The sequence below is a fragment of the Nematolebias whitei genome, chromosome 14 (assembly GCF_014905685.2).
Source record: "Nematolebias whitei isolate Nwh7 chromosome 14, NemWhi1, whole genome shotgun sequence".
In the NCBI taxonomy this organism is placed as follows: Eukaryota; Metazoa; Chordata; class Actinopteri; order Cyprinodontiformes; family Rivulidae; genus Nematolebias; species Nematolebias whitei.
The window spans coordinates 14,538,177-14,565,783 of record NC_056511.1 but is presented as its reverse complement, the minus strand read 5'-3'; the positions used below and the strand labels follow the sequence as shown (position 1 = coordinate 14,565,783).

Below are 27,607 nucleotides of genomic sequence, written 5' to 3'. Positions count from 1 at the left end.
TTTTTCCCCCTGCATCTACTAACCTTTATCTTTTAGTTGCAAGCCTGTTGGACTCCGTTCCAGTGGACCTTAACATCAGTTCTACTTCTACTGGCAGCCCGCCACTACAACACTACCCAATCTCGAACTACCAATCAGAAGATCGGAACCAGCCCAGAACCGGACCTACTCCAGAGTTTTACTTTATTTCACAATAAATCTTTTAACCCTCTCAGTGGTTGTTGTTGTTGTTTGCGATCCGGCCTCTGGTTCATGACAGAAATCCTGTTATCATAAATCCAATTATGTATGCATCTTCTACAGCCTCAACTAACAATATGGACAGACACATGATCTTCCACTGTCCCCAGGAATCCATCTTGTATCCATCTGTAAGTGTCCCATCCGGGCAAGAGGGCTGTCCTTTGCTCTGTCTTATCGTCGAGAAAATTTGATCAATTGTGTTGAGAGACCAGATGACCAGATCCATAGTTTACAATTCGGAAGATATGCAAAGAGAGGCTTCGATAAGGATCGCAGGACAAAGAACAGAAGCAGGAGGGAAGCAGGAGGGAAGCAGGAGCGAAATGAAAAAGTGTTTGCCATTGTCGAGAGCAATCGCGAGTAGAGTGGAGAAAATACACCAGAATGCAGGAAATGACATCTACTTTAATCAAAACTTTTTGGGGGAGGACTCCTAGGCCCACCCACCAGTGTCTCCCTCCCACATTATGATTCCTTCTGACGCCAATGGCCACTACATTGTTCAAGTCAAGAACCATTGTCAACACTGGGGGCTAAGCAGCCCTAAAAATCAGATTATAGAATCGCCCTTATGGGGCTTTGATTGTGGCAGCAGCGGTTGTTCAAAGAATCGATAGACTCGGCTTCACTGTTCTGCTGTTGTTCAAATGTAGAAAGATTAATGGCAACAAAGATCTAATCAATCATTTTACATATACATATATACATATGGGCTGCATGGTGGCGCAGCTGGTAGAGCTGCTGCCTCTCAGCGAGCAGCTCCTCTGTTCAAATCCTGGTCCAGGGGCCTTTCTGGGTGGAGTTTGCATGTTCTCGCCGTGCATGCGTGGGTTTTCTCCGGGTACTCTGGTTTCCTCCCACAGACCAAAAACATGCATGTTAGGGCTGATTGGTAACTAAATTGTCCCTAGGTGTGAGTGTTTGTCTCTATGTGTCCCTGTGATGGACTTGCGACTTGTCCAAGATGTACCCCGCCCCTCGCACAGTGATTGCTGGACATGGGCACCGGCGAACCCTGTGACCCAAAATGGAAGAAGCGGGTAAAAGATAATGGATGGATGGATGGATATATATATACAGTATACAATATATATATATTGATTAAGATCTTAATCAATCAGTAAAATTGCACATGTCAAATAATGCACACTAGACATTATCTTAATTGCATTTTAAATTTACATACATTCAGCTCAATATACTCTGTTTACTTTAAACATATGTGGATAATTGAAATAAAAAAAACAATATTTAGCCAATCTAGAATGTATGGAGAAAAAAAAAACAGCAAAGTGACTGTTCCATGTTAGGAGTGACTACAAAACTTACAAAAATATGAAAAGGTTCAAAATTGTTCTCGGTGAATCAAATGTTTTTTTGTTGCTGTCTTCTAAAAGTGTGCCACAAACTGCAGCTGTTGTTGTTTGTTCTAATTCTCACAAGGAGCTTGAATATCCCAAGACACTGGTTGTTTCTCAGCATCAAGGAAAATAAGACAGAGTAAATTGAGACATACATCTTTTATGCTCAAATGAAACAGAAAATCCTGACTCCTAAAAATTGTATGATGGTTCGACAAAAATTGCTTTTATATTTTCTATCACTTCTTTGTTGGTTGTTGTTGTTTTAGTCTTTTAATATTGTTTTTTTAACTTTTTGCAAATAATGTGTCAACAACCAAAATACGTATAATAAAAAATTCTGAATTGTACAGTGATTCTCATGGCATCAAACATATTTTGTCCAAATATTTCTCGACCAATTCTGTTTTGTTGAGGAGTCAGCTTCAGTTCACCATGACCATTTATATTTAATAATTCACAATATTGACACGGATTTTCCCTGAGGAGCGAGCAGGCAGATATCTGAAGTGTTTGGCCAGCAAACATCTTGTCTGTTTTGCTGTTTGAGCGTAAAAAAATGAGGTGAATGTGTGGAGAGGTGAACTGTCAGGAACAATCACTGCTGACACAGTTTTATAGGCACAGCAACTATCAATCCAGTCGTTGCACAAACACTCATGCCATTTCTCAGACAATCTAAAGAGAAGACGAGAGTTTTAACAAATATAAACTATGGATTATAGAATCAGCGCTCGGGTCAAAAATGGATGGCCAGAGTGATAAAATATAGAGAAATTCAGAGGCCTACAGAACTGGTTATTGGTTCTGAAACATTTCAGACTGATTTATACATGTTGCAATCTATTTCACATCACACATTTAGTCAAAGTGTACTTACTCTTTTTAGTCTCTTTTATCTGACATTAGTTCATGCTCTGTCTTTTTCCTGAATCTTTACACTTTTGAAGCGGATGACAGTCCCAGTCCTACGCTGTTCAATTATTTAGTGCTGTTTCGCAACAGAAGTCATCTTAAGTTGCCAATACAGAAATAAAAACGAGCAATAAACAAATTCCCAACCAGTTCCACTTCCATTTAAATCAATACAAGTCTTGTACATGCAAAGGGTCAGTTCCAAATTCAGTTATGTACAATTCAGTCTATTAGAATAATTAAATTTAATGGTGTTTATTTTCTGTGTATCAATAATTATACAATTCTAATGTATTATTTTTGTTGTGTAGCTAAATGAGGAAATACATTTCTTCCATTTTTCATCTTGATTTGGTCCCCTACCATTATGTGGCAAAGGGCAACCTTGAAGAAAGCCTTTTTTTTAACAGAATCCTTAGCAGAATCAGACTTTCTTTTAAAGGAATGACAAAGTGAAAGAGTAAGCAGATTCTGGGCTGTAAAGGGAGATTTGGTCTGAAGCTAACAAAAGTAATTCTCTATTAGACTTTACGCAAGTCCTTACTAGAGAACAATTTTTAATGTTATGAACGTTTCTCTTTGGTGCTGTCTATCAACGCAAGTGGTCACATAAGAGCATACTTGAGTCTTAACATCACTCACAACTCCCTGAAAACAAAATGCTGAGTATCTTTTCTCCTTTTACACCAGGCTTTGATTCAGTCTAAGTTAAGCGCCTCACTCTGGCATTGCTGGTAAATGGCTCATCATGATTCTCCCATTCCACCTGGAGTAGAGTTGCATGTGTCCAAAAAATTCAACCTGACCCTAGCCCGTAGGCATCATTTTCTAACCCCACCCAATCCCACGAATTAACAGTAATTATGGGTCCCAACCCGAAAAAAACCCCTGACATTTTTAATTAAACTTTGACTGCTTATATAGTTATTAACGGTCAGCGAATGCGCGCAGCGGAGGAAAGGGTGCAGAAGATCGAGCTGAGGGGGTGTTTGTCCTTTCATGGCCATCAAAGTGCATTAAATGCTTCCCCTGCTTCTGCCTGCATTGGATCTAGAGTTGACATTTTTAACCCAAAACCCGGCCCGGACCGACCCGGATTGGGGCCGGGCTGTTATGTGATTAATGGGCAGACCGGACCGGTCTCGGGCTTTTAATTAGGTCAGGATCAGCCGCGATCCAATTATATGATAACATGTCCTGCCATACATCCACCAGCTGCATGCAGCCATTTCATCGTGAGTTGAATGGCCTTGAAAGAGGTAAAAAGTTCAGTTAAGCTTCAGATGGGACTGTACTGCCAGGCAGTAATCAATCACCCAAATGGACATTCATTCAGCCGCTGCACTCAGAGGACGTGCATGGCCGATGACCCAAACAGGTGAGATCCTAAAGCAGACGCATGTGTCACAGGTGTCCGTGTGTCTGTAATTCAGAAGAATGCAGGCAGAAACGGGGTTTAAATGCTTTTTTGTGGCCATGAAAGGACAAACACCTTCAGCTCCAAATCTTCTGGCACTTTTATTTAGCCGCGCGTCCCCAACCATTAATAACTAATTAAAAATGTCAGTTTTTTTTCCGGGTTCGGACCTGTAATTACTGTTAATTTGTCGTGTCGGATGGGGTTTGGAAATTATGACTGCAGGCTGGGGCCAGATTGGATCAGATGTTTTGGGCCCGAATACAACTCTAATTGTACCCTGCTCTGTCTTGTGATTTCATCTGTTTGGGTCGTCGGCCGCGCATGTCCGCTGAGTGCAGCGGCTGAATGAACGTCCATTTGGGCTGATGGATCGCTGGCAGTAGTCCATCTGGAGCTTAACTGAACTCTTTACTCAAGTTCAGTCAACGCGCAGTCAAATGGCCGCGTGAGGCTGGTGTGGTATGGCAAGCCATGTGGCCATATAATTGGATCGTCAGTCGCGCGCGTCCACTGACACAATCAAAAGCCTGACACCTACCTGGCCCGCACATTAAGCACATTATTAAGGACAGGCCTGGCCCTAATCCAAGTCAGGCAGGGCCAGGCTTCAGGTTCAGGTTAGAAATGACAGCTCTAATCTGGAGTATTCTCAGCAGGGGTGATTTAAAGAAAACAGTGCAGAGCATGATATGCAAGATGGAGCATTGTTGGTGAACCAACAGGAGTGTGATCTCCCCTCAGGGTGAGTGACTTTCTTTACTCTAACTTGGTCTAAATTTGAGCAGATTTGTGCACTCTCAGCTGTTTTTATTATTTTATTTTTTTAGTATTTCTATCAGGTTGTTCATTCCAAGCATTTTGTTCCAACTGAAGGCCACTTTGTATTACCGGTAGTCAACAACTGGATCTTCTTCAGACAGATAAACTGGGCAGAGAAAAAGACATAAACACCATAAACATCAAACAAGGACTCTCACGCAGATGGTATGTGTTAGTTTTGTCAGAGATTGTTTGTCAGTTTGTGCAAATGTTTCTGAATAAATGATGTGAGGCGAAATTTTAATTATTATCCATGTGTATGGACCACATCTGGTGGTCTTAGCGACTGTAAGGTTAGTGACAAAACTGAACTGCTGGTTACCAAGCTCAGTGGTTCAAAGGCTTACTGGCAACTGCTTTGAAACGGAGCTGGAACTGGAGCTGTTTGGGAGATGCACAGCTCTGGACAGTTTCCCAGGGGCCTCATTAGGGACTATGTATGACGGGGATGTGGAGGAAGTAGGACACAGCAACCAAACACACAGAGACAGCACAATCTCACCTCTTTCTCTCCTGTACACATACATTTATACATAAAGGTAGGGGCAGTGTGAAAAGCTGGACAGAGCGCAACAGTAACTGTCAGTAAAGGGATGCCTTGATGATGGTGTCCATCAAGTGCCATGCAAATGGCAAACAGAATTTAGGAAAGATATTCTTCAAAAAACACTACTTTGTAATTTATGAAAAAAGGCCAATGTGGCTAACTGCAGCCATTGTTTAGAGTGTATTAGTCATTTTAATGTATTAATGCCTTGCTATTTTTGTGTTATGGCCTTATATCTTGTGTATGAATTTGTTAGTTTGTTGGGTCATTAGCCTTAACAGCTGAGAGCGTCTCGTGTTGATCTCAAGCTAAATGTCATTAAAGTGTTATTCCACGGCACTCCTTAGTGTGTCTTAATGTGAGCGTAAGTAGTGCACAAGTTTTAAAGTTGTTTCTGTGAGTTTACATACACTTGACGTAGGTTTTGTTCTGGCAGCCAACATTTTACTCTTCCACAGCTCACTGATGGAGCTCCATATGGTGTTTCCTAGTTTCTGGCTCATAAAACCCTCACATCGTGAGATTTGTAGTTTGTTTTAATGCACATACATATGCATACAAATGAAAAATAAAAAAGGAGAGGCAAGTAACTTATAGTGGTGCAGTAATAAAACAACAAATTATTTTCGATGAAATTGATCAATTTTGATATTTAAGACAATTATAGTGCTACCTGATACCAGATATTAAACATTCTAGTGCTTGCCATACTTGTATTGTGGAACAGTAAAAAAGTAAATATAATTTGTAATTTGGTAATTACTTTTAGCTCAAGTAAATTATTTAATGTAAAGGCATTTACTTTTACAGTTATAGATTAAATCCAGTCCACACACACATATGCACACAAACATCTTCATTTTACGTTCACTAATCTGTCAGTGTTCACTGGTTTGAGCCATATACACAGACCAAATTTCATTCTGGATTGAAACCTATGTCTAATGCTAATGACATAGGTGAAAACCAATGCCGATTCAGCATTCACACAAACAGTTTTTGTATTTTTCCTGTTTGTTGGAATTTATTTTAACTAGTCATACATTGAAACCCGCCCATTGAGGAGATGGGTGCATTTTTTTAAATGTATCTTTATTGAATCAGACAGATGCCATTGAGATCATCTGATCTCTTTTGCATGGGAGGCCTTGCCTAAAGGAAGCCTAACTTGCATGTTTTTGGACTGTGGGAGGAAAAAGGAGTACGCACTGAGAAAACCCACACAGACATGAGGAGAACATGCAAACTCCACACAAGACCACCAGGTCCAAACTGGAGATTAACACAGGACCTTCACATGTGAAGAAAAAGTTCCCATAAAGTAACTTTCAAACTTTGTAAAATATTAAACTTTATTCACAAACGACTCCATAGGAGCTCTTCAAATACTTCCGAAACTTTGTAAAATCTTCAGTTTCAGCATACTTCCAGCTGATTACTGCTGATTCTACTTCTGCCAGTTAATCTGCTAATCTTACGTTATTATTAGCATTTAGCTAGCATTTTGCTGTTTTTAGCTTGTGCTTTGCCACTTTTAATTTTTAACCGCTAGGGTTTAGTTACTTTTTGCTACAATTTGGCTATTTATATCTTTAGTAAGGCTTGACTTTTATTAGTTTTCTACTTTAGTTGGACTTTTCTGACTATTCTGCTCCTTGTGCTCGATTTTGAAATAGACTTTTTAAGAGCGCTACAGCTTCTTGTTTTTTTTTTTTTTGTTAGGTTTTCATTTTGTTCTTGTCTTTCTTTTTTTGGCTCTTAAAGATGGTCCTATTGTAAATCAACACAAATATTCTTATTTTAAGATAACTCTCTGGATGTGTATATCCATGGTTTCTATTTATTAATTGATTGTTGCTTCGTGTTCAACACGTGACATAGAAGTGCAGAGTTTGTCCGTTTATTGCCAATAGGTTTCTTAATTTTTATTATCAGCTCCATCTTGCACCTAATCGCCTGTGTTTGAGTCCTTAAACAGCTCATCGTCTGACTCTTGTCTCTGTTAGTGATGGAAATGATGGTTCTTTTCTGGGATAAAGATCATTTGGCTCTGCTCACCAAAAAGAGACAGCTGTTTTCAGTTCCCAAACAGCTCCAGGGAGCAGTAATGACTCTCACTAGTCTGTTAAGTTATTGCATGGATAGCAAATCTCACATTCCTGACATGTTTGCAAGCATGCCAATTTCCTAAAGTACTGAACACAGTTGCTACTAAACACAGAAATTACAGACTTTTTTTTTTGTTTTAGCTGCAAACACAAAGCTCAGCTGGCGCCAAATGAGGGTAGGAAATCTGAGGTGAATATGACGAGCGATTGACAAATGCAAACAGGTGCTCAGAGAGAGAAGACAGCCATGCGTGAACAGAGTAGAGACATTTTTATTTCCTCCTTTATAGGATTTAACTTGTGTGTTACTTTGTACCAAATCTGCTCTGATTTTAGGTAAAGTAACATTTCCACACTTTTATTATTGATAATGTATATGTGGCAAAAAATAAAAAAGTCTTTATCTACTCTGTTTTGAAGAAAGCATACACGGCTTTGTTGTTAATCTAGAAAATGGTTGATATTCTCAAACTAATTTTGATTTTTTTTTTTTTTGTTGTATTTTTGTGATTTATACAGACAATTACTGCCATGTGCAGCACACTGTGAGCTAAAAATGAGACGTTTACTAAACTGCTGATAATTTTGAATTGCTTACTTTGTGGGATAAATAAATGAGTGTGCCATTTTGGATAATTAAATTGGATGTGAGTTCACAATTTTGATATGTTTCTAGTATTTTCATGCAAAAATCTGTTTGGTATTGCAATAATGGTCCCAGTACCTGCTCAACTTGCATGTACTTTGTGCAGCTTGTGCTCTAGATTTTGTGGAACTAAGACATTTATAAAAGGAAACCTATAAGTAAATTGCTAATGGCCTCTAGCTTCATTCAGAATGTATATATACTGGTATAATTGCATTTCCAAGTAAACCTCATCTACTAGGTTTTTGTTTTTTTAATTCCTTTTTTGAATCAGTAATGGTTTAGTGATTGGAAAAAGCTACACTTATTGCATTCCTCTGTGTATATACAAGCATTTGGTGGGCAAATTTATCCACAAGACAAATAAAAGCAGCGTAAATGTTGACTTTTAACAGGCAGTTGTTGTAAATTTGTTTGCAACTGTGCTTGGAAAATGTCTTGTGTGAGATCCAGCTCCTCGTAACAAGACCACACACACAAAAACAAGAACAAAAGTTGAATAACTTCTCCTTCACCATTACAAAGTTTTCATGCATTCCTGTATTTTGAAGAATCTATTTCACATGCCTTTCTCTGCCCCACTCCATCAGTCCAGCTGCCCTTGTGAGATGCACCACAATCCTAATCTCCTAATTACTGTAGTCTTCTCAGTGATGACAGGGTGGACTCCATAAGACGCACAAAGCTAAACGAAGTATCCTGCTGTTTCTCTTTGGCTCTCTCTCAGTTTCAGGCCATTTTTCTATCTCTGCCTCCCCCCCTCTCTCTATCTTTAAATTCATGGTATCCAAGGCAACAGCCATTCAATCTGAACACGGCGGATAAATGAACACCACTTTAATTTATCTTTATTACTGCCCCGTTGGTCCACTCTCTTCATCTCCAATTTTTTTTTTCAATATTTTTCACATGCTCAATAAAAAGCAGGGAGCGAGGTTTTATAAAATGCCTCTCCATCAGCTTAGAGGTAATCAATGAAAAACTGTTTCTCAATCAGTGCCACTAATTCACCACCACCTGCTCCCGCTAGGCTGAAATGATGCATTATTCACCTATTGTTGTAGAGTGGCCTCCTAAATGAACGGCCCTTTAATGAACTCTGACTGATGAAAATGGAGGGAACATGGTGCTGGAGAAAGGCAGAGATGAGAAGATATATGAGGGAGGCCAGTCAAATACATCTTCTCCATTTGGCAAAATGAGGACGTCTGGATTAATTGCTTTATTACCCGAAACGGAGACGGCAACAAACTGAAACGTCTCCACCAGTGACAGAGTCACCATGTCTGCTTCCTCCCCCTCCTCTTCTTCAGCAAATGAGTAACATCTTTGTCATCATCAGGCAGTTTAGTGTCTTTCATGCATAGGCAAATAAAACCATACTTTTGGAAACGCTTCACTGTTGGTGAACAGCTACTAAATTTCCCACGCATCATTTTTATTAAACACATTCATTTTAAATGTGTGAACCAAAAGCAACTCTAGAACCAATGTCACATCTGGGCTCCGGGAACACATGCATGCGTACAGAGCGCAAAATGAAAACATTTTCCAGGGAGGATAAAATGTAGGGTTGAAAACGTAATTTGATGCCTGCAGTGTGAGTTCCCACCAGATTATTCATCTAAGCGGAACTAGGAAACGGTTACAATCGGGGACTTCTAGCACAGTGCCGAGCCTCGTGAAGCTCTGCCACAGCTGACCAAATACCAGCAAACAAACAACAACAAAAGAGCAGATGATGGATGCTCTCTTTCATGGCAGAAAATGAAAATCCTAAACAAGTTCAAGCGGAGAACAGGAATATGATAGAGAAAAAATAAAATTCAGTTTATGTAACACTTTTATTCTGTGATCAATTACTATCTAAGCCATTTGGGACAAATCGGTTTGTCCACTTCTGTCAAACAAAAACCTCATCTGCTTTTTGTCTGTTCCTTTACATTTATTCTGACCGACATTTATGAAAAGTTACATGGAAACAAGAACAGTCCCAAGCCTGCGAGCTCCCCGTGGATCTACAAAATGCTTGAAGGTTACTAAAAACCAGAGACCCTCTATCACTTAAAATCATTCCAAATCCTACGAAATAAATCTTCTGATGAAGAAATCGAGGCCGAGGTGTAAAGCAGTATACCTTTGTCACGAAGCAGCCACATAAAGTGGCAGAGATAAGAATAGAGCTAATGAGAGGTTTCCGACTCGTTTGAATTGCGTTCGGTGTTTCTGCGCGCTAAAAATAGCAATGTTTGGTTTGGAGCGAGCTGCTGAAGCTCTTGCTTGCATCTTGTCTTTTAATTAAAACATTGTCTGCGATTCAGCCTGCTAATCAGTGAATTTTCCTGAAAAGCTCTTATACAAATTAAAACACAATTCACCAAACAACCTCAAAGAACCCTTGATAGTCTCTCCTTGTGCTCAGCCGGCTGTCAAAACTTGCCTGCCAAAAGGTATTTTCATAGAGAGAAATCACCGGGAAGGGAGGACAATGGATTAATCACTCTGCTGCACTGGCAGCCTCCTCTACTCCATCTGTCAAAGGCAATGTCATCTGTTGACAGAGGTTCACAGTGAATGGTCGTGACAACTGTTTGTATGTTCGGTGTTAAGAACATAAAGGCATAATGTGATGTTCATTTATTAAAGCTTCAAGCTTTGAGCATTCATTACATTTTATCTTTCGTTCAATAAGTTGCTTTTTTTTTGTTTTGTTTTTTTTTCAATCGTCTGCCACTGACGGCCAGAGGGAATAGCCTTTTCTGCCATTTTAGCCCTCACTGAAAATGAATTGTGCCCATTTTACAACCTTCATAACTTTTGATCTGTTTACAAACTTTTACTACTACTTTCACATTTTGATCCGGTTAAGCCTCTTTCAGCTTCCTTGTGCAAAAAATAAAAATTCAGCTACTTTCAGCTAATTTCAGCTGTTTTTTCAACTGTTTTTCATTCCTTTCAACCTTATTCAGCTAAGTCCAACATTCTTGTGCTTCTTGTAACTTATTTCTCCTAATTTCATCTTGATATGATACAGTCAGCCTATTTTGGCTAACTTCAGCTGTTTCTGCTATTTCAGCTACTATTTAGCTGTATTTATGCTAATTTCAGCTTTTTTAGGTAATTCCACATTTTTTGCAATCATTTAAACTACTTTCATCCTAATTCGATAAAATCATGCTTTACCCACATCCTTATGGTAATTTAAGCTTATTTGTCTTTGTTTTAGCTACTATTCAGTTGTTGTTTTTTTTTTTTTGGCAAATTTCAGCTTTTCTCAGATAATTTCAACTTTATTGTACAAATTTCTGCCTATTTCACCCTTAATGGCCACAATTGTGCTCACTCCACTTAAATTTATGCATCTTTCTACATTTCTTTAGCTACTATTCAGCTGTTTGGGTGAAAATCCTGCCTTTATTTTTTTACAGATTATGTGAATTTATTTCTGCTTCTTTCATCCTTAGTAGGCACTTTTCTGCTCTCCCCACTTCCTTCTAGTAATTTAACTTCCTAAGACCCAGACTCTTGCATATGTGGATGCCAGGCTGTCCACATGTGGATGCCAGGTCCTAGGAGGTTAAGCTTCTTTCTGCTTGTTTTAGCTACTATATAGCTGTTTTTGACAAATTTCAGCATTTTTGCAGATAATTTCAACTGTATTGCACTAATGTCTGCCTTTCAGCCTTAGTGGGCACAGTTAAGCCATCTTCATTTCCTTTTGAAAATTTAAGTTTCTTTCTAAATTTCTTTAGCTATTATTCAGCTGTTTTTGAAAAATTATGCTTTTTTAAAGATAATTTCCACCTCTTTTATTCTGCAAACTTAGGCTTGTTCTTCCTTTTCAGCTACATTTCTGCAAGTTTTTAGCTAATTTCAGCAGGTTCTTCAGCAAGAAGCATTCACTGCATTTTTGCAGGAAATGCAAATTCTCTAGTTAGCTTTTAGAGTCAATCCAATTCAATTCACAGCTTTAGTTTTAGCCAATGCAAAAATGTTTACGTTAGCCAGTTTTACAGACATTGAGCTAAAATGTGGTAATTTGCTGATCATTTTCTCTATTGGATACTTTGAGTTCAACACATACATTTGTTTAAAATTAGCCAATCTGGTCTATCTGTTAGCAAAATATGTTGTGAACCAATGAACAGATTTTAGTAAAACTCTCAAAGTGCTGAATGGCTGTAAATCTACAACACATTACTTTTTAAAGTAAGCCCTAGATGGCTGTCACTGATAACTGGCATTAGTCAACACAAAAATGGCTAAGTGCAGACAATTTACACACCCTTGACCTACATTTGGTGTTGGAGTAGTTGTGGATCAAACTCGACATATTCTCTGAGCACTTACACTTTTAACAAGTTTTCTCTGGGTACTCCGGTTTCCTCCCACAGACCAAAAACACACATTCCAAGTTCACTGATTGATTAATAAGTCTAAATTGTGCCTTGGTGAGAGTTTGACTGATGGTCTCTGTGTCCCTGTGATGGACTTGTGACCCGTCCCGGGTGTCACCCTCCTCTCACCGTTGGGGTCTGCCATCAGGATTGTTGAACCCAATTGCAGGAGGATGACAGGAGGCTCGTAGAAAACCAAAATATTTATTTATACAAAAACAAAGCAAAGGCTGACGGGGCAGCTTACTTACTAATAACCACAGGACACAGGATGGAAGGCAGAAACACAACACTATTGAAGGATAATCCGGAGACAAACACAAGACACAAGGGAACTGAATATATACACAACACTGATTGGGACAACGACAGACACCTGCGGTGATTAACATTAGACACAGGTGAGACGAGGGCTAAACACAAGGAGGAGAGCTGACTGGGAACATGAGGAAACAAGCAAAAACAGGACAAAACCCCAAAACCCTACACTCACACTGCTGGAGATTGGCACCAGCTCCCTGCAATTAGACAAGGAAAAACGCAAGTGGCTGGAACTGTGAACTCTAATGGATATAAAATAAGCTGAAGAGATTTTTGTTTACTGTAGTATTTGTGGCATTATTGCAGCCACTTCAAGCTTTTGTTGGTGGATAAATTGACATTTTTTCCATTAAATATACTTCCTTGCACATCTGTGAACTGTTAATGCGGTCAGTTAACCAATAACAGTGGATAAATGTCATTTATCAGCATAAAACACTGTTTCCTGTCAGGCATCACCCCCACACTTTTATTCATATTGACACAATAAGTACAGGGGGTTGGTGGATTGATGGCAGCTCTTGTTTAAATGCAGTAAAGCTTATGTTAAGTGGTTCATCGCTCCCAAGGAAAGGGTTGGATCAAAACAAAGCAAAATGATCATACCTAATTAATTTTTATATATATATATATATATATATATATATATATATATATATATATATAATGCAGCGTAGGCTTTAAACAAAGGAAGGAAAAAATAGTTTGTGAATAAATCTATGTTACTATAGGTGTGGTAACAACAAAAGTGCTATGTGTTGTCATCATTGTCTGTTCTCATACAATGATAAAATTGTTTCTCTGCATTTAACCCATTACACGTGAGATGCACCCAGGTGGAGCAGTGGGCAGCCCAGGGAGTAGTTAGGGACTGGGCTCAAGGACACCATGACATGTGGGCATGGTGAGGAATTTAACCTGCGATTTTCTGGTCCCAAGTCAGCTGCCCTACCTCTACACCATCTCGGCCCCTAAGCAAAATTGAAATCTAACTTAATACAACAATGCTTTTTTTGAGTAATCAGTAATTATCTTAGATTTTCTGTGTTTTAGTGAAGATGGGCAGGTTAAAAGTGAAGACAGGATAAAGAATACTGGGAAAAATAAACATTAAACCCACAGTCATTGTACTGCATCATGTTTAGGTCAATACACAAGATAATAGTTTATTAACTGTAAAAAGAGATGAATTCTGGTATTTCTGTAAGTATTTTACTGCTAGATTTGCATTTAAATTATCTGCACTAATGATTCCAGCAAGGTCTATTTGAGACCATGTAGTCAAGAAATAGATTTAAGTGTTACGCTGTAGAATGGGCAAACATGCGATTTACACACAGTCAGGCTTTCCAGGCTGATGGATGACATGACTTACAGAGGACACAATCTCTGTGACACTGATGGACATTCTGATATCACTTCTCTAATCTTGCCTTCACTCCATCACATCCTCAAACACACATACACTCTCATTTCTCTGTCACTCTGTTTTCTTTGCTCTTTTATTCCAATTTTTTTTATTCCTGCACCGACTCACAATTTTTGCTTTTTTTCAGTTTCTCTGTTCCTTGTCTAAAACTGGATTTTTCACTTGGTCAACATGTGTCTCATGCTGTCCTTAAGGTCCTTTTATGTTGTCTTTTATATACAGTACAGTATATATATATATATACACACACACTTTTTTGTGCATCGTATCTCCACTCTCTGCTGATCTTCATGTACTTGTCACTTGATTGTTCATTTTTCTGTCCTTTTTTTTCTTGAACAGCAAAATCTTATAATAATCTGACAAGTCTGACAACCACTGCTTTGTTTGAAGGGCTCAAGGGAAATGCATACATTCAACAAAAGTCACACAAACTTAAAATAGGAAATGTCAGACTAATATGATTCCCTTTTGACTGTAATCTATAAAATCATGTTTTTTTTATATATATAAATTTGCTCCTTTCTATTTTCTACTCAACCATTCTCTTAATATTTGTTTTCTAACTTATAGTGGTGAAACTGCTCAAATGGATTTATATTTTTAATGCTATAAAACAAATGACAATGTAGCATCTCAATGACCTTTCATAAAAGTGGTTTAAATGCACTGTACAACTTTGCCCTTTGTATTTTCTTTTAAATGCAAATAATTGAACGAGTGCTAACTTTTGAGTTGGTCAGTGTTTATTACATGAAACAATATTTTACTCTTCATTTGAGATGGTTATGGAACAGATGACCACATAGTCATTTGCTGTGTGTTTGCCAAGTTAATTTTGCCACTCATCCTTTAAGATTATATCTCACCGGGCTGCAATTCTTGTAGACTAGTTTCTGACTCAAACAGGACTAAGTTTGGCAAGAAAACAGAAATTTCCAATTGTAGTCTCACTAAAACGTGAATATTTGCAACCATATAAAAAGTGATTTATATAGCTGTTTTGCATGGCTATTTTCTGAAAATGACACCTTATTTCTGTGTGCAATGCTTACAAAACTGTATTATAGGTTGTGACTATCGTTATTGTGTTACATTAAAGGCCACCTCCACCCACATTTATACCATGTTTACACACATCCACATTTTTTATCTGTGTTTTTAGATGTGAACATGTTTTCTGTCAGAGGAGAACGTGCGGCCCTGGATGCTGCTGTTTGTTTTTGTTTGGTTTTTTTCTTTCAAAAGAACAATTGTTTTCAAATATTTTAAAGTAGAAATGCATGTTATAATTAATAAAACTATTACCGTAATTTCTGGAATATAAGCCGCTACTTTTTTCACAGGATTTGAACCTCGTGGCTTATACAAAGCTGTGGCTAATCTATGGACATTTTTTGTTTTGACGGGCTAACGAACTCCATACTGCCAAAACATTTAGCCTCGTCACACCTGGGCACTCGCATAGCTACCCAATACACAGCTTTCTTGGGGGGTGGGTCCTCGTGGCTCGATTAGACTACCTGAATAAGTAAAGGTTAGAAAAAATCAGATCAATGAAATTATCAAATAGGTCACAGTGGACCAATAAAACTTGGAATTACCGTAAACCAAACGCACGCACACTAATTTCTTCACATCAGTTATTTTGTGCTTCATGCACACCCTCATCATGGAAAACACACAAATAAATGCATATGCTGCAGTTTTCAAGTTAAAGGTGATCTCTATATGGTTGTCAAAGAAGGAAATAGAGCTGCTTCACGTGAGTTTGGCATCAGTGACTCAATGGTAAGACGTTGGAGATGGCAGTGTGAAGAACTGACTCAAGGCAAAAAGACAACAAAAGCTTTTAGAGGTAAAAAGAATGGCCCAAACACGAAAACATTCTTAAAGACTGGGTGAACATGCAAAGAGCAGACGGCCGAGGGGTTTCCTCCGTGCAGATACAACCGAAAGCCAAAACAATTGCCAATGAAAACAAAATTGATTTTAGAGGTGGACCATCGTGTTTTCTCCGATTTATGAGACGAAAAGTCACGTCATAGAGCATAATGATAAATTACTTTTCCTGGTAAGCTACTGTATTTATTTATTTATTTATTTTTTTTTTATCTGCCATGTTACAGGCACTGATCAGACAAAAACATTTACTGTACATATTTAATTTAAAATTTAGAAAAATCTGTGTAAATATTTTATATTACAACGTGGACACCTGTGGCTTGTAGACAAGCACGGCCTTTATATGCACAAAATGTGTTTTTAATTTTTTTTTATTTAGTGGGTAAAGCTTATGTTCAGGTGCACTCAATAGTCCAGAAATTACAGTAAGTTGGGACACCTATTCTCCATAGTTATACAATTTTTTTTGTCTCTAAAGTAAAAAGTATTAATTTATTCTTCAGTCACACTTATGACTTTAATTGCAGAAAACATTTGTCAAGAACAAGCTTTTTTTTATGTAGTTTTTGTTCAGCTTAAATTACTTTAGTTGAACTGAACATATACACAGCACAAGCCCATCACATTATATGATAGACGTTTTGTCATTTTAAGTGATCACTTGCATACTTTTTCATATTCCAAATGAATCAGACAAAACCTAAAATCTGGACTGATACTGTAGGTTTGAGATCCAAGTAAGTATCTCTGCAGACAAATTCGGAAGGCGTATCTGGGGGGCCACATCTGATTGGACGATAGAAAAATGGGCGTGTCTGGCCGGCCACATCTGATTGGCCTATAGAAAAATGGGCATGTCCGGAGTGCCACATCTGATTGGACGGGAAAAAAAGGCTTTACGAAAAATAAACGAGCTGTTTGTGTTAACCACAGACATATTATGTCTAAAAACAAGGTGTTATTGGCAGATTGTGTTAACAACAGGCATATTATGTCTATGGTGTTAACCGGTTCAACATTAGTGGCGTCTCAGGTTCAACATTGGCGGCGTCTCAGTTCGACATTAGCGGCATCTCCATTCTCTTTCCACCTCTCTTAAAACAGAACTTCCGGTTATATTTCAAAATAAGAGCAACATAAATGGGTAGTGGGGAGGGCTAAATGTTTGTCCGTTTTGGTTGTTCATTAATGTGAAAATAGTTACAATCAATTCATAACGATTGAAAAATAAAGTAACCAAAATAATAAGGATACTTAAAATGGCTTTGGGACAAAGGATGTTTCCTTTAACTTCACATTTTCTTGTTCAACCTTTTAAACCAGTCACTGCAGATGAGTTTCTGTAAGACTTCAGCAACTGGAGCAGGTATTTCTGCTTACTGGTTAACTTCCTCAGCTGTCTCAGATTTTAAGGGTCAATCCTATTCCATGTTTCAGCTGCTTTCATAGATCAGATCTCATAGAAGGACACTTATAAAGAGCTAATTTTGTTTTTAGCTTTTGTTTTGGGCCATTATCTCATTACAGGACTCTTGATCTTTAATTGAGACAAGACTTTTTGACAAATGGGAGCAGGTTTTGCTTCAGATGCTTCATATTTCATTGTACCCAGACCACACTCAAGCCAACCTGTGTCAGGTGCAGCGTACAACCTAAGGACTAAAGAAAATCTTCTTATGTTTGACAGCAGATATAACGCTGTTTCTTAGAAACCTTCAGTTTTAAAAAAGAGCTGACGTAACGTACCTAAAGTGCCAGAAAATACAGCTAGCCAATCGGTGTTTGCCCTCTACAAATGCCTATCCTCCAGAAACATCCACTTTTGGTCTGCAGAGATCTGGCTGCATGTTTTGTCCCTCAGCAAAGCATCTTATTGCCAACTTTTCTGTTTGCAAGAGCTCCATCAATTAGAACTGTGACATGACTCTCTTTTTGCATAGAAAGCATATTTTTACTCCTTTTAAACGGACACAATGATGGATTATGCAGTGACATGAAATACCTACTACTTTTTGTCTGCCACCTTCACAAACTCAAACACATCAGTCTTGCTGTTTTCCCGAAGCATAATCTGAGACTTGAAGCAACTGTTGTGTGTGCCTTTGCTTTTTTTAAAGTTTTTTTTTTTTTTTTTTTTTTTACCTGTGACCCCTTTTTTCTGTATGACCTGCTTGAAGCTGAAAAAGGGAATATTCCTACCCTTCATGGGTTAGTAAAGTGGAAAATAGCGTGGTGTTCTCATACAGCCTGACTGCAGCCCGTTGATTAGAGCAATCAATCGAGGGATGAAAAGCGAAAGAGGAGACAGGAGTGCGTCTGTCCATATGTAGACAGGGGGCTATTGTGGGACTGACAGCAGAGCAGACAATTGTGGAGGACTCTCAAATACACTCTACTTCGCTCTTGCACTCATCTGAAGAATGTGTGGGATGAATATGAAAAAGAACATTGGGTTCTTTAAAGGAGATACAAAAGAACAACAAGAGTGCATAGTATGCCTACAGTTTATTCACTTACTTTCTGTTATTTTTTTTTTTCTGTCAGTGTGTGTGGTTTTGGTTTGACATTAATATACTCCACCGCTGAGTAAACCATTTGGAAATTGGATTTACAGGCAAAATTGGCAGCCTGGAGTTGTACCACACTTTATTTTTTTAAGATAAAACAAAAATTCACGAATTACTGACAAGGCAGCACAGTGGCACAGTTTAGGTAACTCTAAATTGTCCCTAGATGTGAGTGAACGAGTGAATGTCTCTCATTTGTCTCTATGTGGCCCTGTGATGGAGCCAAAAAGGAAGAAGCAGGTAAAGATAATGGATGGATGGATGAATTATTGACAAACAGTTGTTAATTCTGGGACAAAAAATGTCAATTGACAATAACATCGTCACATTGCATCGCTCCTGCAAATGTTGCCTAAGTCCAGTTGCCGAAGTCCAGTCAGCAGAGCTGCATATTTTAAATCTTACACTTATTTCAAATCCTGACCTTGAATATTATCCAGACCCCCCCACCCCCAAAACAAACTAACTAACAAACAAAAACTGATACTGTTCAAATGGGTCTGATTTGACTATATGACTTTGAAGTGGAATGATGCAACCCAAGTTTTAGAGGTGAGATATGTTACACAAGTCTGATGGAAATAGTCCATATGAGAGTGGCTGCAGAATCCCAAAGACTGGATAATGATTTTAAGATGGACTCAACTCTTCTATCGACGTAACGAGAGAATATAAAACATCCTAAACGCTATCGCTGTCTTCCTTGGAGAACTGGGAGCAAACACTGAACAATCCCTCGTACTATCTGTAATAAAAATGTTTAAGACCTTAGAAGAAATTTTCAAATAAAGGGCCCATCATATTAAATAACAACCCTTTGCATAATTTCTTTCTATAGCTGGGGGTGTTTAACACATTAGCTTGGAGGGCTAAGGATGAGTTTTATAGTCGCAACTGAATTTATCTTGATCAGAAATGCAAACCGTGAGCTTAGGTGAACTTTAAGAGACAAACGGATATAATTCTACTATTCATTACAAATCAAAACCATCTGTAATGCAAGTAGTAAAAAGATGGTCGAAGTAAGCACCTTTTAGTTTTTTGTTCAACAATTGCTATGTATCTAAACATGTTGAGCGTAAAAATTCTGTCTACAGTCCATGCAAGTTTTTACTTTAAGGAAAAAAGTTGCATCATGTCTTCAAAAACAACATAATTTAAAGCCAAGATCACTGACGGCAAAATAATCAGAGCCCCACAATATTTCTTCAGGACGTCGGCTATCGGTTTTAAGCAGCATATTTGTGTTAGTACTATTGACTGAACATCATAAAAATGTCTACCAGAGGCTTCAAATTGCATCAAATCTTACAACAAATTCTTTGGAACATTCTGTTTTGTAGTCGGTCTCGGTTCATAGTAATCTATCACGTTTCCCATCCACCTCTATACTGAATTTATTCGCAATGCAGATTTTTTTTAGAGATCAAGCGCTTAACCTGACATCAAAGACGAGTCCAAAGTACTCACTTCAGAAAAAAATGATTGTGCATTTAGTAACGCTCAATTTTATCAATTAGTACCGCTTCATAAGATGCTTAACATCGACAAAAGTGAGTGGTCTCTGTTTCCATCTGCATGCTATGTTCACTGTTGTAACATCGTAGATGAATTGTTCGCTTTTTTAAAGGGGGAGGTTGTTAGATGATCTATATATGGCAAACGTGCACAGAAAACGATGGGGACTAAAAAGCGCAATTATCGTATATCTGACAACCCTGATGCCAGGCTTCAATGAGACACACATGCAATCCCAGCATGAGAATCAAAGCAGTTACACCCAAAAAGGTGACTGCAAGAACCTTTGTTTAGATCAAGGGTACACATTGATACCATATACAGGATGTAACCTTTGTTTTTAGGGTTGCATCTAAATGCTGAAAGGGTGATCAGCCCAAGCAGGACTTATCTATCAGCTTTTGCATACTGTTGTTCATCTGCTCAAGCAAGCAGAAAAACCATTGAATGGAGCTGTGAGTAGAGAGTTCAGAGATTTTACACCTTTGTGTTAGTTTCTCAAAAACCTCTACTTTGAGACCTGGGTTCAAAAACCTTTTGTTTCAAAGGGAACAGTTGAAGTTATGTACACAAACAACCAAACTACACCAGAAAAGCTATACAGTTTCACCAAAATTGGCCTTAATCCAGCCTATTCTCTGAACACAGTCATGGTGTCACATGACCTGTCTTTTAGGTCTAGATATATACAGCGTATGTGTGGCATCCAGTACTGTATTGTCATTGTCACCTTTAAATTAGACAAACGATCACAGGAGTATCTGCCTTAAGGCTTTGCATCCTGTCTAAGATAAGCATGGCATCAATCAGCAGGAAGTAATAATAATTAAAAAAAAAAAAACATATTTGCAAAATATAGATTGTAGATCAAATTTTGAGAGCACGATAGTTTAGTTTGTCACTTAGCTTTGTCTAACAGTAATCAGAATCAGAATAAACTTTATTATCATTGCACCGAGGTACAACGAGAACATGTACGTACAGTCGTCTGAAAGATGGACAGAGTGCACAACGCTGCAGCTATAAAAGTGCAGTCTTCTTATTTTTGTTCAGAATAATATTTTGCTTAGAACAGATCAGGGAAGAAAACAGGAGGAGAGACGGTATAAAAAAAGATCCCTCACTCCGTGTCCTAGACAGGGCACGATATGAGGCATCAAAAAAACCTACCACAGCAAAGCAACATAAATAGATGTGATACATGTACATATAGGCTGGTGAAGACATTGAATTTTAAGGGAAGATTGTAGCATTGTCCAGAGCCCCCCCTCTCAGCCATTCTCCACATAAGAGGTGTTTGTTATCATCAGCTCGGTTAAGGCTCTGTCACATGTCCACAGCCTTGGTGAAGGGAGGGGTGAGGAGACAGACAAAGCATCTTTGATTTTTCTAAACATGCCAGGAGGAGCTGAGATAAGTCCGCCGTCAAGGCCACAGTTTGGGTCAGGCAGAACTTGTGAACTGCTGTTTCTGCCTTTTAAAAGTCTCACTGGTACAGTTCTTTGATGGAAACTCCAAACAGCCGAATTGATTCCTTATGCCGAAAGTCGAGCTCACAGCTTTCTCCAAGATTATTCCCACCGTTCATGGGTGCTGCCAGAAAGTTCACAGTCCTGATAACAGCCTGCACCAGCTCCCTGACGCAGCTCCACATAATTTAGTCTTGAGTGCTGCCAAGCTTTGACACATCCACACACATTTGTAGACAATCCAGATTTCATCAACCCAAATAGCAAAATCCAGTTGCCATCATGAATCCAATTTGTTTCCGTCGAGGGTCCTCCTTACCCTGACTCCTGTCGAGAGAAGTTGATCAATTTTGTTGGGAGACCAGCTGATCAAGTCCTTCGAAGTAGGAAGGTATGCAGGAAAAAAAAGAGGCTCTTTAAGGGTTCACAAAACAAAAGAGAGCAAGCAGGGAAGCGGGGGACGGAGCATCGGGAGACACATCTGACTTCACCGGAGCACAGAGAGAACAAACATATGTAAATATGTAATCATATAAAACACACAAGCCTGTATGTTTTGAGCTGTTTTTCTGACATGTTTGTGTAATTGGAAATCATACACTCATCACTCACAAAATCGGTGAGCTAATGGCTAGCCTAAGTGGAGCTAGTACCAAAGGGAATTGCTGTAATTTTGAAATAACGTTAGGCTCATTACATTTATACAGACTTTCTCTCTCTGCTCACCCCCCCCACACACACACACACACATATGTGTGTGTAATATAATATAATATTTCTGCTGAAAGGGGCCCATGCTGCTCAAAATGCTACAGCTAAATGCTGCTGCCATTATTTTCACCTGTAATCTATGTTAACAACCTTATAACGTGAAGTTGGCAGCAGTATAAAGGTTTATAAAACAAAATGTGTATAAACCACTATAAAACCTTTGCTATTGGTATTGTTTCAAGATGACCATTTGACCCTGCTTGAACAAATCATAACGTTCATAAACCAAGTCAGACTCAAATTGAACATCTCCAAACTAAGGTTGTGCAGAGACTTACAGCAGGTAAGATATTGACTCATTATAACTCCTAACACATCCCATTTTCAAAGTATTTGAACAACAACTTTAGTTGGATTTGTGCACCAAAAGCATTAGATGCTTTGGCAATGCACTAAACTTGGTAGCTTTATTAGAATTAAAATAAATTATGGAGACCCTTTGCCTTCTATTACCACCAGAATGCTGCTCCAGTCTTTGCAGAGATATTCAAATTCTTCTCGTCTGCTTCTCCACTGAGTCAATGGCCTGCCCTTATGTCTCCACCCAGTTTGAATGGCCTCCCCTTGGAGACAGACCCAAACTGCCTGAACTGGCTTCACTTAATAACAAGGACAGCAATCTTATCTAAATAACTAATAAGCTGAAAGCCCAACATCTTGAAGTGAACAAACGTCTCTGTATAGCTTCCAGTGTGTCCTTGTTCTAACCTTCTGTCCTCCCTTCACTTCATTCTTTTATTTGATCATCCACTGTATGGTGTCCCATTTCCACTCCTTCCCATCCCTGTAATTAGCCCGTGTATTGCCTATTCCAGAGCCCCCCGTTCTGCAGTGGATTATTATTCAGCGGGCACTCTATTAATCATTTCAGACTGATCAGCTGCATGTGATTCCTACTAATAGGAAGGACGAAAATATGCATGTATGGTATTCCAGAGATTTAGCTCCCCCTGGACCAATGTGACATCAAAACTGTTATCATCCCTGTTAATGAATGTTAAAAATGAGAAGCAGACCCACCTGAAAGTTATCTGTACAGTCCATATCAGGGAAACTAGGCTGAGGAGCACATACACGATAATATACAGTAATGGGTGTGTGAGAATGTGAATACTGATTCAATTTATTTCCTTTTAATTAAGTGAACAATGAGAAAGGTGTGAGAAGAAGATGGAAAAAAAGAGGGGAAAATTATACTCGTTCTTGATTCAGCCAGGGGAGAAGAACTAATGTTAAAGGGGACTGTTGAATCAATGTCCAAAGGTTCCTGCAACTGAAGGACTTTAGCAACCAGAAGCAGAACAGAAATGGCCAACATGACATGACATTCTCAGATTCATTACTATAACCCATATGCAATAACTACATAATCATTTCATCCTGTAATGGCACATAGGGTCTGCACTGTAGATGGGTTTTGACTCACTTCAAATAGGGACATTTTGTTTTAGCAGACTTCCAAAGGTTTCCCGTCACAAATGTATCTGTTCATCATCCATCCATCCATTACCTTTTACCCGCTTCTTCCTTTTGGGGTCGCGGGGGTCACTTGTGCCTGTATCCAGCAGTCTGTGCGAGAGGCAGGGGACGCCCTGGACAGGTTGCTAGTCCATCACAGGGACACATAGAGACAAACGAGACAACCATTTACTCTCACTCACACCTAGGGACAATTTAGAGTCACCAATCAGCCTAACATGCATGTTTTTAGGCTGTGGGAGGAAACCGGAGTACCCGGAGAAATCCCACGCATGCACGGAGAGAACTTGCAAACTACACCCAGAAAGATCCTCGGCCGGGATTTGATCTGGCAACATTCTCGTTGAAAGGCAGCAGCTCTACCAACTGCACCACCGTGCTGCCTATTTGTTCATCAATTAATCAATGATCAATAGTTTGTTTTTATTTTATATTATTGCATCAAACCATTCGATTAGTCCAGCCTCTACCAGCCATGTGTTGTATCATCACACTGACCGGTGATAAAACATCAAATCACACTGTAGCACAAATCCAGACAGACGTTTTTCTGAAAGTAAACTTTTCAACTTTTCGAGAAGTGGCTGAGATAATTCAAGAATGTTAAAACCTCGAATGAAACGAGGAACAAGCACAGTAAAGATGTCAGTCAGTCGGTTGACGATTCATGGAAGCGCAGCTCCATCTGATTGGTGTCATGATATATTTGTCATTGTGATGGCAGTGTCATTGTGGCTAAAGATAGGTTTAGCGAGAGTGAGAAAATGTAGAACTGGCTCTTTTCGCCTGTCTGCACAAAAAGGGATGGTAGCAGACTGAAAGGAACAAACTAAAACCTTTATTTTTTAAATGGGAAAAAATAGTATGTAGAAATGTGAAGAAATAACAGTTGCTATTTTAAGTGACAGGTGGATTATGTGCATGGTTGTTGTTTTTTTTCCAGTGGGTTGCTGATAAACCACTTGGTAATCACATTTTGTTAATAAAAACATTAAAGTAAAAATCAACTCAAGTGTTTTTAGCCACCAACACATGTTTTTTTCATGCTTTATGACAAATATGAGTTTGTCCACATTTACCTTTAAACATCATGTTAGTCATTCTGATCCTCTCGAACTGCCAAGATATCAGAGGAGATGCGTGATGGTTGAGGTAATAAAAGTTAAAGCAAAAAAATAGCTTGAACATTTGTACAGGATCTGGTGGAAACTTTGAATGAGACAGAAAGCAAATTAGCATCAATAGAGATCAACAGAGCGGCCATTGTAAACCCCTGAAGACGACTTACATTATAACTGTGGTGACAATGACGGGGATTGATTTGGATTGCTTTTAATTTCGCTTGTAGTTTAGCAAAATTAGCAGCCACTGGCTACAGAGAAAATTAGAAAACATAAATCTCACGACTTCTTGTCTAATAGTTTCATTATCTTCCCTCAGAATGACGCTAGACAGTTCTTTTGACTGAAGAAACAAAAACTGCCAAATGAGTAAACCCTATTTTTAACATCTTGTAGCTCCTTCGTGGCTAGTAACTTGGGACTGCTCTACACTGATTTATCTCTACTTTACCTAAAGGTTAACTCTTCACCTATTTAGAACCACAAAGCCTGCAATGAGATCCCATTATCTCTAATATTGCATATTACTGATGAACGGCAGACTGTTGTTACACTAACACTGGTCTCCTGAAATCGATCACTCGTAAAAGCTGACAAACATCTGTCTGCAGGCAGAAAGTCAAAATCTACAATGCCCACCAGATGTCCTGTGTCCAAATAAAAACAGATAATGTAAAAATATGATTAGTGAATTATTTGTCACAACATTTGGATACCTTTTTGCTTTTGATCCAAACAAAGGAACAATTAAATACAACACTAAGTGAAACAAAGATTTATGCATTGTCTTTAATGTGCAATATATGGCTTGAATAATTTATAACCCAAAAATGAATGTCTGTGTTGTCACCTACGTCACATCAAACATTCCCAAATCTGAAATATCTATCTTCGCTAATCGTTGTTCTAACAGCTAATAAAATAAAGTTTGCATAGTGGTATAGTTTTATTTAAAATACTTATCTTTGTGTTGCTTTATTGATGATCCCTAAGTGCTCAGCAGAAATGCACTGCACAGAAAATGACTTGACTGATTAGACTGCAGTGAATTGTCTGCCTTTCTGCTTTGGAGAAGTAATGTTCATGTCTTTGCAGATGGTTTGTTTAAACGCTATTGATCCCCGAGGTAAGAATTTGTTCAGCATTTCAACTTTCCTCAGCTGAAACAATGATCGATTGTTTGCTGTCAAACAGAATCGCTTCTGTTTGCAAAAATTATATGCATGGATCAAGTAAACTGAAAAATAATTTTTACAACCTCGACTTCAATTTTTGACTCTGAGTACCTGGCAGGCTTTAGTTGTCAGTGTCTCTCTCCATTTTTTTTTTTTTTTTTTTTGAATAACTATAGGTAAAACATTTTTTCCTTTTGAAATTCATCTTGGGAATAGGGGTGGGCGATATGGTTCAAATATAATCTCGTGATATTTCAGAGCATTCTGACAATAATAATATGTTGTGATATAACAAATAAAAAGAAATCGGTTACTCATTTGACAAAATTACCTTAGCATGTTGCTTTATAATATTATATGAAAACTAAAAAATGGTTTAATTTTACTGAAATGACTTTATTTAGTAAAGTATTCAGTTTCAAAGTATAAAAATAAATATGATCCTTCTGTTATTTAGATTGAAAAAGTCTGCACAAAATATAGGTCAACAAAATCCACCACAAAAACTAAAGTGCAGGTGCAGTTTCCCAAATAAACTAAATCAAATTAAAGTTTAAGATCTGTTGAGCATTAATGTAACCTACAACAAAAAAATGTTGAGCTGAGCCACGGCATTCGTCTCTACCGGCATTTTGGGGTGGGGTTGTTTGTTTTTAGCTTCTTAGCTAGTTAAAATTGCACGTGGCTAGTTAGCGTTACGCCAGTACCGACAGGTGGGGGTGGGGGGTGCACAGTTTGGTTCGGTAGTTCAGTGCACTCGGTTCTGTTAACGGGGCACCCTGCTTGTATAATGGTAGGAGAAACACTGGCATATTTACGCCAAGAAATTAGCATATCACGATATAATTTATTTTCCCGGGCAAGATTTTTTTTACCGGTATTATCGTGAACGATACGATATGGCCCAGCCCTACTTGGAAATGCACGTAAAATATATTTACATGTCCCCTGTTATTACATGCCGTTTATTATTAATTCCATATGTGTAGTGGGCTCCAACAAAATGATGTACAGTAGTCCCTCACTTCTTTCTGACTTTCGCATACTCACTCTTTCGCAGTTTTTAAAAGTAATATTGGACATGACACACAATTGGCTGGTTGATGGATGAGCCGCAAAATCGGCATGGAATTTTTATTTCAAATCAATTATTGTAAATTATTTAGCATCTGCTGCACTTGTATGCAGCTCACAGGTGCAGCAGGGAGAAGCTCTTCCTGCAGCATGTCGATCTCCGCTCTGCAGCGGAGAAGTGGGCGTGGCCAAGAGCAGCCGGTGGCAGCTGGCGTGGACATCTTGACTTGCTGTGTTTTTTGAGAGCGTTTACAGTTTAGAAACAGTGCTTAGAATATGGCAAGAGTGTGGGAAGGGCTTAAAACACCTTATACATATATAT

General features: G+C 38.5%; 1 protein-coding gene across 2 annotated transcripts in view; it reads right to left on the bottom strand.

Moving 5' to 3' along the window:
* The window catches only part of kctd16b (potassium channel tetramerization domain containing 16b), a 187,629-nt gene that overhangs the window by 35,188 nt on the left and 124,834 nt on the right, over window positions 1-27,607 (bottom strand). Inside the window, exons 2-3 of one of the 2 annotated variants that reach the window (XM_037687899.1) lie at window positions 12,586-12,594; window positions 5,135-5,158 (exon numbers count right to left, since the gene is read on the bottom strand). The exons of the other annotated variant lie outside the window; for it this stretch is intronic. Coding sequence (XP_037543827.1) covers window positions 5,135-5,158; window positions 12,586-12,594 — 33 coding nt within the window. The remainder of the gene's footprint in view (window positions 1-5,134; window positions 5,159-12,585; window positions 12,595-27,607) is intronic. 2 annotated transcript variants of the gene reach the window in all.